Genomic DNA, 12,318 nt, shown 5'->3' with positions numbered 1-12,318 from the left:
CTTGGTCAGCAGGAGCACATCAATGAAGTCCAAAGTCTTGGTCTCAGCCTTGGCCTTCAGGAAGTCCTCAACACCCTGGTCAGGGAGGGTGCGGCGCCGCTCCTGGATGACGGCGTCTGTGAAGTCATGCACCAGGCGGCAGGCCCGGCGGAAGCGCTGTCCATCAGAGGAGAGGTAGTACAGGAAGTCTATGTATAGGAAGAGCTGATGGTGCCGTTTTGTCACCAGGGCACTGAGCTCCAAGATGGCGGCAATATATTCACTGGGCCTTCTGCAGGATGAGGGCAGGGCGGGAAGCAACAACTTAGTTCACTTAAAGCCTGAGGTGGTCCTCCAACCAGAAGCCAGGAGCTTCCTCCCATTAGGGAACTGAGAAGCCAGGAACAGATGGCCCTGCAGATACGTGGTGGGGATGATCCAGAAACATGACCCTCCCTGAGCGGCCTCCATGCCCCAGGCACCCAGAGCACAGCTTAGACATCATGCTTCTCTCCCCTCTCTCCTCCCCAGTATCTGCCCTTCCCCTTCCCTAGATTTCCACACAGCTCAGACTTCATCCTCTCCTCATTGGCCAATGGGCCCAGCCCTCTCCAGTCTCCTTGCATCCAAGTCAACACCATCCACTGGTCTTCTCTAGAGTGAGATGTCCAAGCTTAGTTTGGGTCACAACACTCAGCTGCTCAAACACCTTCCCTGGCTCCCTGGACGCCTCAGGATAAAGATCATACCCCACTGCGTGGCTTATTAACGGCCCAAAGATCTCACCCCTGCTAAGCCCTCTCACTTCACTTCTCCTCACTGTTTCACACACACTGCTCATTCCAGCCTCCTGGCCTTTAGCAGACGGTTCTACCTAGCTGAAGGGATCACTCTTGCTCATTCCCCTTCCTTGTCCTTCAATGTCCAGCCCTGACCCACCTCCTCCAGGAAGACCCTTATGATTGCCCTGGTCAGTATCCACTCCATCTACTCTCTTGGGCCTATGGTTCATGCTCCCAGGCTCTGGGAAGAGACTCACTCTTGGCAGTTGCTGTCAAAACTGAAGACACATTTCTGCAGACTGTCCAGGGTCATGAGGCTGATGTGCTCAAACATGTCCAGACAGGTGCTGCCCCCTGAGGCCAGGCGCTTCCACTTGGCCTGGACAGAGAAGGGCATAGAGCTGAGGCTTCCCTGAGCCCTTCCCCAACCCCAACCACCTGATGGAGTCCCCGGACCCTGCCTCTTGGTCCTCTGCCCCAGGCACCCATCTCAGGGAGGACCAGGCTTGAGTGGGAGTATAAGCTATTCCTCTTAGGACAGGAAGAGCCCCTGGCTGGGAGGCAGGAGACCTGGGTCCAAGGTTCACACTCTTCACAATGGGAATTTTCAACAACCACCATTAGGAGTTGGAACCTATTGCAGCGCCGTGTAATTCTATGCTGGCCTTTTGACTTGCGTTGGCCAAAGGACTGTGGTGAGAATGAGGAGGTGTTGATCCTAATCCAGGATCTCAAGAGGGATCTCAGCCTCCTCTCAATCTCTTGGAACCCTGCCTCTGCCATGTGAACAGCCCGAGGTGCCCAGGAAGGAGCAAGAGAGAACCCCATGAAACGAAGTCTAGTTGTCCCAGCTGGGAGCTTCCTAGGTCAGCATGCAGCCAGTGGAGGCTCAATCTCAGGAGCCCAGAACAGCAGAGCTGCCCCACAGCTGATCACAGGTACATGAGTAACCGCAGCCACATCCAGAAGACCCCCCTCCAATGGACTCACAGACTTGCTGCCAATAGTAACCCTTTTGTTTTGAAGTGGTTTGTTACTCAACCATAATTAGTGCGCAATAGTCATCATCACCCCCCAATCATGTCTCAGAACACCAAGGCCTCTGTGGGGGAAGCATAGGAACCAATGGCTCTGAACACCTACTATGTGTCAGGGACCTGGCTCCACTATGTCATCTTCCCACACTATGAAATTATTCCAATTTCACAGCTGAGGAAACTGAGGCTCCGAAAGGGAGAGCCATGGCCCAAAATCTACCCAGAAGAGTCAGCATTCCAGTCAAGATGCCGCTGAGCCCCCAGTACCCCCAAGGCTCCACTGAGCCCCTCACTGAGTTCAAGAGACTCACGTGCATGATATTCACGCTGTCGTTGAAAATCTTCATGTAGGGCTTCAGGATGTTGAAGTGGAAGGCGGGAGTCAGCAGGCGGCGGTGGTGGCTCCACTTGTCACCAGAACTCAGCAGAAGCCCATCCCCTAGTAGAGGCAGCCACGGGGAGTGGGCAAGGTAGGACCTTCTCCTGGTCCCCCAAGGGTGTCCCCACCCTGCTTCTCCCTCAGTGACTCACCCAGCCAGGGCTTCAGAAAGCTGTAGAAGACCATGTCCTTGGGGGCCACGGCAGCTGACATGAATGAGGACCATCAGGACCGTGGAGGGGGGAGAAGAGGGACTTCTTATGTCGGGGGAGGGAGTCTCCCAGCCAGGGGTCTGCATTCCCCCTCCAAACCCAGCAGAGCAGAAATCGGACAAGGGCAGAGGAAATGGCAAGGAGTGGGGAGGTGAGGGGGGACCAGGCCAGGCGGCAACACAGAGCAGAGCAAAGGCAGAGCGCAAAGACACACTCCTACATGCTTAGACACATCTCAACATGGCACAACATGCTTTAGCATGCCTTGAGGTGGCTCCTACATGGTCCAACATGCTCTACACACCCGAGCACAGCACAACACTCTATAAAATGCCTTTACATGGACCTCAGACACCCCTTCTTCCCCAGCACTCTCTGATATCTGCTGGGACATCTGACATGGCCCCAACATGTTTTAACATGTCCCGACATGGCTCAAACATGCATGACACACCCTGGCCCAGGGCAACATATTCTGACATGGAAGCAAAGACAATCTGACATGGCTTCAGTGTGTCCCACAGACAGCCCCAGACAGTATTTACATATGGTCCCACTAATGTCACAGATGTGAGCCAAGTGTGACCCAGGCGGACCCTAGGACCTGCCTTAACAGGACTCACATAAGGTCTCAGACATTTCTTAGAGGGACCCTGGGTCTCAGACACCAGACAGATGCAGAACATGGCCCAGACACGATCGGCAGCAAAACCAGACCATCTCAAATGGCACCTCAGACAGGCACCACCAGACAGTCCCCAGCATGCCTCAACGACACTGGCCAAGCTGAGCTCCAGACATGTCTGAGGCCAACTCCATTTGAGCCGAGGTATAAACATGTATCAGCAATAACTAGGACACAAGTGGAAACACACATGTGACCAGGGATGGCCTTTCAGAAGATGTCACCCAGGCACAGCCGAGGTGTGAGCAGACATGAGGTGGGGCAGGTGGGGGCCCAAGTGAGACAGAGGCAGTGGCGTCTCCGCCACAGCCCCTCCTGTCTGCACCTGGGTCACCTGCCCAGCTGGAGGCAGCACAGAGACCTCAGCGATGAGCAAGCTGTGGTCGGAGGGGTGTCTACCTGGAGCAAAGAGCACAGGTTTGATGTAGGCGGGATGGAAGATGCGAATGACCGCATACGAGGGTCCCACCCACCAGCAGCACACATCCCCATAGGTGCTCGCCAGGCCCTGTTCGTACAGGAGGCCTTTCTCTGAGCTCCGGATCTGGAGAGAAACAAAGAGGACCCAACTCACACTAGAAAGGTGGCCAAGAGAAGAGCCTTATCCAGCAGGTCATCCTCCCCCTGGGCTCCCTCCCCTTACCCTCAATACTCAACAGTCAGGGTCTTTTCTCATTTGGATCCCAAGCACCACATTCACCCGACTTCTCTTCTGTCCCCATTTGCTAGATAAGGAAACTGAGGCTCTGAACAGCAAAGTCACTTATCCGTGGTCTCCCAGACAGTAGGTGGGATGCCTGAGACCTGAGCCCAGGTCTGTCTGAATCCAGGACCTGAGTTCTGAACTAGTGAACTTCTTTGAAGTCCAAAAACAATAATAACTCCGAGAACCCTATGCCTGCCGAGACTGGGCAATGAGGGTGGCAGTGACTGGATGAGGAGCTGGGCCACGCCAGGCAGATTAAAGTGAATCGGGCCTCTTTTCCTGGAACTGGTGGGAATCAGCTCACTTTTCCACGGGGCTTGAGCTTCTGGGATTCATCTTTACCAGCATGAGAGTGAAGGGGTCACAGAGGAAAACAGAACTCAAAAATGAAGACAGGCTCCTGAGGACATTCTTTGACACCTGGATCCAGCTGTGCCTGAAGGCAACCTTCGTGGACTGGACAGCCCATGGAGTCCCTTTCTTTGCTTGGACCACACATGGGTGAGTTTCCACCACTCAGAACTGCAAGAGACCTCAGCAGTCGATGAGAACCAGAGTCACCAGAATGTTGGTGTCAGAGCCAAGCTCTCTGTCAAATGCTGCCTTTTACCCGGCTTGGCCTCATCTGTCTGGGGGTGAGAAAAGCAGAAAGCAAAGGACAAGGCCCAGGCAGGGCGGGCCCTCTTTGGAGAGACTCCTGGATGAGCTGCAGGATGGGGTAGAAGGAGCCGACCTACCAGAGGGGGACATCACAGAAATAGCAAGCCCTCCTTGCTCTAGGCCTTGAGGGAGGGGAGCAGGGGCAGGTCTGGGCTGCGAGCCTGGGATGCTGGCAACGCCCCCTGCATTACTCTACCCTCTGCTTTAAACACTTTCTCCTCATTGTTCCAGACCCGTTTCCAGCAACTCCTCCTCCAGCAGGCCTCCCAGCCTCCTCCAGGAGAGACCCTGCTTCTCTCTGGGCTGCCACAGCCTGCCTCTGGCCAATTCCCACACACCAGGTCTAGCATCCCTCCTTCCTGATTTGTCTCCTCAAGACTGGGAGCTCCTCCTCCAGACAGAGCCTTGGATCAAAGCTTCTTGGGGCCACAGTGGTGGCTGCCCAGGACACCAGGTCAGAAACAGACGGCATGCAGTGGTTCTCAACCTTCTGGCCCTTTAAATACAGTTCCTCATGTTGTGACCCAACCCTAAAATTATTTTCGTGGCTACTTCATAACTGTAACATTGCTACTGTTATGAATCGTAATGTAAATATCTGATATGAAGGATGGTCTTAGGCGACCCCTGTGAAAGGGTCGTTCGACCGCCAAAGGGGTCGCAACCCACAGGTTGAGAACCGATGCATTAGAGGGAGGTGGTGGTGAGATGCATATTTGAATACATGAAAAAAAAAAAAGAGGAAGATGCGAAGAGAGAAGAGGGGAAGAGGGCCAGGTCCTGCAGGGGCCGCACAGAAGCTTGGCAAGGAGGGGCAAGACGCCCCAGATGTGCCAGGGCACCCACCACCACAAGCTCTGTGTGGGTACCTGAGGCGTTGGTGAGAGCCCGGACCATGTCAGGGTGGCACAGAGTGACGAGGGGGTGGATGGGACCCAGCCACGTCCTAAATCCCTGGGGGTAGGTGGCCACCAGCTGAGTTACGTCCCTCATGCCCTGCTCTGTGGGGGTGACCTGAAAGCAAGGCAGGGTTGTCACACCCCAAAGGAGCCACAGCAGGACCCTCCTGCAGCCTCTGCAATGGAGAGTGTGTCCTGATTTTGCCTGGATGGAGACACTCTGCTTCCTCCCACACCTTCCCCCAAGAACGTGGGTTCCGGAGGCCTCCCCAGGCCGGCAGGGTACCCCTCAGGCACAGGGAGGGGACATGTTCTCTGCCACCAGATTCTGAGGGACAGATATGAACTCTGCTCATCAATCAGGAGGGTGTTTCCCACCTATGAGCCCCTTCTGCTGGCCAGGCTCTGTGTATAGTGCGTCCTGCCTATCTATCATCTATCTATCTATCATCTATTTATCTATCTATCTATCTATCTATCTATCTATCATCTATCTATCATCTATTTGTCTATTTATCTATCATCTATCTATCTATCTATCTATCATCTATCTATCATCTATTTGTCTATTTATCTATCATCTATCTATCTATCATCTATCTATCTTTAATCTAACATAGTGCATCAAGTCTGTCAGTCTGTGCGTCTAAATATCTACCTATCTAATAGTGGATTCTGCCTGTCTGTCTATCATCTATTATCTACCTACCTATCATAGTTCATCCTGTCTATCTCTCTCTCTTCAACCTATGGACATGCCCACCAATCACGCTATTCACAAAGGAAGAAACGAGCGACACATCCCCCCAAAGGGGAAGGAGGGCAGGTCACCTCCTGGTGAGGCCTCCTCTTCCGTCCCTCAGGATGCCCCATCCAAGCCTGACAAATACCCCAGGTGCCCCAGGCAGGTGAACGTACGTCGCTTTCACACTAGTGGCCTGGCCCCTGATGCCAAGGACCCAGAGGGCAGGATTCGTGATGAGGTTGGTCCATAAGGGAGAGTGACTCAGCTGAGGTCGCACAGCAAAAGGGGCTGGAGGAGAGAAGGTGACAAGGCCAGCACCCATGGCTGAGCGTCAGAGGGGGACCTGGGACGGCAGGAACTTCCGTTCCAAGACCCAGAACCTCAGGCAGCCTTCATGCTGCGCTTGGGAACGTCCTCTTGTGAACTCGGCCATAGTGAGCAGAGAAATCACAGGCTGTCCTTCCCCACGCTGTAGTTCTCATTCCAGGCTGAAAGGAAAGCTGTACTCATCCCTCGGCTGGTCCGGGGAAGGGAGGAGCTGGCCTTGACTGAGGGAGGTGATGGCAAATTCACCACTTAGGGACTCAAACATGATTAAGTGCCTGATGTATGCCAGCCCCGGGGCTGTGAGCTGCAGATAGAGTGTCTGCTCCCCAGAGCTACCATGAAGTTGGAGACCCAGATAATAAGCAATTAGACAATTAACTGTATAATTCAAAAGAAGCAGGACCAAGTCGAAGGTCAAAGTCTGGGGTGTGGCAGGAGTTGAAGAAGGCCTCCAAAAAGAGAACTGAGTGGCCAGCTGTAGCCAGGTTGTGCCACAGGCTCCGCGAGACATCTTAGGAGAGAAGAGTGAGGTGAGAGGACGGTATGCCAGGAAGATGAGGGGACAGGGAGCTGTGCCCCTGTGCGTGGGGGTGAGCAGACACATGGAAATGAGCCGGACAGAGAGCAAACCCTGGACAGTGCCCCTGAGATGGCCTGAAGGCTAGCTGTGGACACCGGGAGTCCTAGGGGACCCAGCTCTGCCCAACCCACCCTGGGAGCCCCTCAGAGGCGCACTAATGTGGGGAAGGCAGACGGACTTGCACCCAGAGCAGGCTGGAGAGAGGACAAGGATGTGGGGAAGGCCTGGGATGGCAGGGTGGAGGAATGAGTGAGAAAAGAGGGGTTCCCCTTGACCTCCCCTCACTTCACATCTCTGCTGTCCTAGACACTAGCCCAAACCGTAAGCCCCATTGCCAACCCCTGGGGGAGTCCATCCACCCTAATACCCAAGACTCACTTTGCGGCCCACACTCACCAAGCCCAGGTGACCCCAAAACCAGCTCCGCTTTGGGGGCTGCGGGAAACATCGGAGGCGGCGAGAGTTGTCATAGATGGTATAGATCCAGGCCAGGATGCGGGCCAGGAACCAGGAGGCTAGCAGCAGCAGCAGGAGTGGCCACGGGGAGGCTGCCAGCGGCCCCAGTCCCAGCCAGGACAGGCTCAGCTGCAGCATCCTGCAGGGCAGGCAGAGGGTGAGCTCCTGGGGCCTAGGACAGGGCGGTAAGGGGAGCTCAGAGGCAGAGACCAGCTGGCGGAGGGATAGGGTGTGTGGAATAGGGTCAGGGAGGGCCAGGTGGGACAGGACAGGGAGGGCTCAGGGATGGGTGAATGGGGGCTCAGGAGGGAAGGGACATCCGGGGAAATACAGAGGAAGAGCCAGAGGGAGAGGGAGAGACACAGTGACATTACCCACTGCTATCCACCCAACTCCCAGGCCAGCTCCACTCGCTGGAGCCACCGCAGCCTTGAGCAACACCTCTCCCCCCCTGGACCCGGACCCTCAGCTCCCTCACCCCGAGACTGGCACCTTCTGTCTGGAGCAGCTAGTTCCACACAACCTCCTCTCCCCTCCTCCTGGGAAGCCTTTGCCCCTGGTTTCTGACCTAGAGGAGGCCAGGCCGGGAGAGGCTGGGCTAAACCAACCAATCCCCAAACACCTGCTTGCCTCCACCCCAATTGGCACTGGCCCAGAAAGAGGGTGTTGTCACTATAGGCCTAGAACTAGCTCAGGGTCACACAGTGTGGACACTGGATCCTCAGGACTCAGCACCCCCTGGGGGGTCAAGGGTAGGTTGGGGATAGGCAAAGATAACTCTGGGCCCCCAAGTTTACTGCCTCCCCTACCCTCCCAAGACCAGGCTGTGGCGGCTAAAAGCTTGAACTTGACTGTTGATTTGCCAGGTGAGCCTTGTCCCAAACCTCTGCCAAGCTGCTCACTCCAAGCTTGTCCTGCGCAGGTTCTCGGCCCAGAGCTTGTCGTGCACAGTTTATTGGCTCAGAGTCATGAAACTCAGAGGCAAAAGCCTCTGCCTCCGGGCGCACAGCCTGACAGGAGTTACAGTCCTGCCTCCAAGCAGCCCGGGCCTGGACTGAGACCCGCCTGCTGTGAAAAGAAACCAGCAAACAGCCTGGCTGGGAACTTCCCATCAGATTCAGGGCAGGAAGGACCCAGAGGGGAGAGGGCACCAGGAGGCGAGAGGGCAAGTCTGAGGGGTCCTGACAGGGCAGGGCAGACTGGGGGACGCCGAATGAGTGCAACCCTGCCCTCGCTCTGAATGATGGCTGAGCCGGCCCCTCTGGGATCAGCCTTCCACGTGGGATGGTGACGGAGGTCTTGACGGGGAGACAGAGGAGGGCTACACAGGAAGGAGGGAAGGATCAGGAGCCGCAAAAGACTTGGAGTGACGGGAACGAGCTGACAGCTGGTACTTGTGCTGCTGTGTACCAGTCGACCACGGACACTAAACCCACTCTGCTCGAAAGACTGTATGTACAGTGTGCCTACTGTGTGTTGGGCATTCTCCATAAAGCATGCCTACTGTGTGCTGGACACCTCAAAGAGCGTTCCTACTCAGTGCCAGGTACTCTACATAAAGTGTGCCTACTAAGCGCCAGGAGCTCCAGATAAAGCACACCTACTGCATGCAGGGTACTCCACGTAAAGCATGCCTGCTGTGTGCCAGACATTCTACATAAAAAGTGCCTACTGAGTACTCAACATACTATATAAAGCATGCCTACTATGTGCTGGCTACTCATATAAAATGCTCCTTCTGTGCATCAGGTGCACCACATAAAGTAAACCTATTATGTGTCAATGTCCTGCCTGCAAGGTGAGCCACCCACCTCCCCTCAGCTGTCTGGGCCAGAGCCCTGGGGGTCAGGCAGAGAGGCCCAGAGCAGGGATGGAATGCACCTCCGGGATTTGAGAACATAAGCCACTGAAGTGTTTTAAGCCCTTGAGGTATATTAGCCTTTTGTTTTCTCGTTTTATGGAGGAGGAAACTGAGACTGAATTCCATTTGAGTGCCTTGCCCACAGTCACACAGCTGTTGGGGCCAGACTGTGCGCCAGGCTTTACATTGGCGGGTACCCAGATACAGTAAGCTGCGCCCCTCATGCCTGTAAGTGGGCATTTCATTATTGCCCCCCCAAGGTGGTGGGAATAATGAAAAGAGACTGTGTATGGAAGACACATAGAAAAGAGGAAGGGCTCACAGATGCTAGTCATTGTTATTTCTGTTGTTGTTACTGTACTTGTGCAACCAACAGCCCTGCGGTATTACCCTCATGCGCCCATTTTTACAGAAAAGGAACCAAAGACTCAGAGAGGTGAAGCTCTTGCTCCAGCCTTACAGCAAATGAGGTCAATATGACAGCAAAGCTTGGTACATAATAGGTGCTCATTAAACATCCAGGGAAGAAAGTGAGCTTTGCAACCACGAACTCTAAGACTTGGCTACTCAAAGTGTGGCCCTAAGGCCTCTGCCACCCGTATCGCCTGAGAGCTCACAGGGAATGCAGAGGCTAGCGTTCTGGCCCAGCAATACTGCCTGAGAACTGACTCCCCATTGGGGCGTGGTGTACACTCCAAGTTTTAAGACATGTGGCGTTAAGGCCCCCAAGTCTGGGTTCTACAAGGGATACGGGGAAGGAGTGCCTTTACCTCTCTGATTAACAGGGGTTTTTTCAGTTATAAATTAGGGGGGAAATCTACACCCCTGAGGCTTTCTATGCAAGCACCTGCTTATTGAACACCTTTTATGTGCTGGGCACTATTCTAGGCAAAAGGGATACAGCAGTGAGCACGGCAGACATCGTCCCTGGTGTCAAGGGCCTCACATCTCATGGAGAGATGGGCGATGATCAAACAGATGATCAGGACATATCAGACAGGGGTCAGCGATGTGCCTGGAGGAGGGGTTCCACCTCAGGCCAGGGGTCAGGGTGAGCAGAGACCTGATTGATGAGGGAGGGCCTCCAGGGGCAGGCCTGGAATGGGACACCCGGGCTCCACATAAAGGCAATTGGTTCCTGTCCCTTTGACACTGGGGCCGAGAGCACTAACCTATGAAACCACGCAATGGGCCCTCAGAAAGGCCAAGGAGGGCCACAGAATCTGGGCCCATATTGAAGCTGTAAGTGGGTGTTGAACTTTCAGGAGCCATGACCAAGAACTCAAACCCCAGCAGGGCTCCGCAGCCGTCATGAGGGCAGCGTCTATAGGTCTGGGGCTCCCTCGATTCCTGGATCGGGTGATAGAAGGGGAAAGGATGCCTCAGGTGGGACTTTACTCTGAGCCTGACGAGGCTGGAGCATCCCCAGTGGTGAAGGTCTCAGCTTCCAAATAACACAAGCCTCCTGGCTTCTGAAATGTCCCTCAGCCACTATGGAGGCAGGGGAGCCACACAGGGAAAGGGGGAGGCTGGTCTGTCTCCCAGAGCCAGACAGTGGGCAAGTGTGTGTCCGATCAGTGGTGGCAGGCCTTGCATGAGTGACCAGCTTCAGGCACAGCCAGTCTCCCCTCTGAGCCTCAGTCTTCATATCTGCAAAATGGGCCTGGTGAATCCTCAACATTGCAAGCATTCCATCAGACCCAGGCTGGAAGAGTAGTGATATATGAAAAAGTGATATATGAAAGCCCTAGCCAGTGTGGCTCAGAGGATAGAGTTTCAGCCATGGACTGAAGGGTCCCAAGTTCGATTCCAATTAAGGGCTCATATACCTCAGTTACTTCAGTTGCAGGCTCGATCCCTGACCCTGGGTGCCTGTGCAGGAAGCAACCAATCAATGTGTTTTTCTCACATCGATGTTTCTCTCTGTGTCTCTTCTCATCCCTTCCACTCGCTGTAAAAAAAAATTTTTTTTCAATGGAAAAATATCCTCGGGTGAGGAGTTACCCCCCAAAAAAAGTGATATACAAAGGAAATATTTTTTGGCACCATGGGTAGATGTATTACAGGATAGTGAGAAGCTAGGAAAATTCCAAAGCAAGAGGAATAGGGAAACTGAGACAAGAAAATTAAACAAGGCCAAATAGTTTGGGGAGCTTGCAGCCAGCTTGTCAATAATAACAAGCCATCATCTCCCCAAAGCAAGGACACTTGAGAGCAAATGGGTAAATACCTCTCCTCACTAAAGAATGCAGGAGGGGAGTGGAAATCTCAATGCCCTTCTCTGACCAGAGAACACAAAGCACAAATCACCCAGGAACAGCCAAGGCAGGTGTGGGGAGGGAAAGACGAGGACGAAGTAAAAGCCTGTCTCAGTAAACACAGACGTCAGCAGTTTGGGGGCCCGGGTCGGTGGGAAGTTTTATTTCTCTTCCTAAACTGTGAAGCCAGCAGTCTCCGGGCTCATCAAGATAAAAGTACTAGGTGCTTCTCATAAATTGTGGGAAAGCCATAACAAGGTAAGAGGGGAGACCTTGAGAGCTCACTGGTACCAGGGTATCCAGCAGAGGAACGTAAAACTCTATAGACAGAAGGCTATATAACCCCTTGAACTCCCACCAGACTCGCTTTTCCAAACTCGTGGGGAAAGCCCATCTGAGTCCCAGCTCAGATGTAGTTTACTGGATTTGTTTGCCTTGCTTCCTGAATAAATTTGCTCGCTTTAATTTTATTAGTAACTTGGCTTCATCGCAACACAGTCACCTGGAGTCACTCATTTGAATTCATTCCTACCGAAGAAAGGAACCCAGGAGGGGACAGCCACCTCCCTCTGGCTCAGGTGAGTGTGGTGTGAGTGAGAGGGGCCTGGCACACATGCATGGACCTGAGGGCATTGCGCTGAGTGAAATAAGCCAGACAGAGAGAGGCAAATGCCATACGATGTGACTGATCTATGCTCTCACTTATATGTTACAAAATTCTATACGTGGGATCTAAAAGACAAAGTAAGATA

General features: G+C 53.8%; 1 protein-coding gene across 1 annotated transcript; it reads right to left on the bottom strand.

The window, feature by feature from the left end:
- LOC118652559 (cytochrome P450 4F3-like) lies at positions 1–7,930 on the bottom strand (the record flags this gene model as incomplete). Its single annotated transcript, XM_036302455.1, has 7 exons — positions 7,822–7,930; positions 7,388–7,619; positions 3,474–3,618; positions 2,330–2,383; positions 2,110–2,237; positions 1,019–1,140; positions 1–271 (listed from the first exon to the last, which is right to left on the bottom strand). Coding segments are annotated over exons 2-7 (918 nt in total), but the record flags the coding sequence as incomplete, so codon positions are not given.
- Between the last annotated feature and the right edge of the window lie 4,388 nt (positions 7,931–12,318).

The sequence above is a fragment of the Myotis myotis genome, unplaced genomic scaffold (genome assembly GCF_014108235.1).
Source record: "Myotis myotis isolate mMyoMyo1 unplaced genomic scaffold, mMyoMyo1.p scaffold_m19_p_32, whole genome shotgun sequence".
Classification (NCBI taxonomy): domain Eukaryota; kingdom Metazoa; phylum Chordata; class Mammalia; order Chiroptera; family Vespertilionidae; genus Myotis; species Myotis myotis.
Note: the sequence above shows the minus strand (reverse complement) of the source record. Positions and strands in the feature narration are given on the sequence as shown.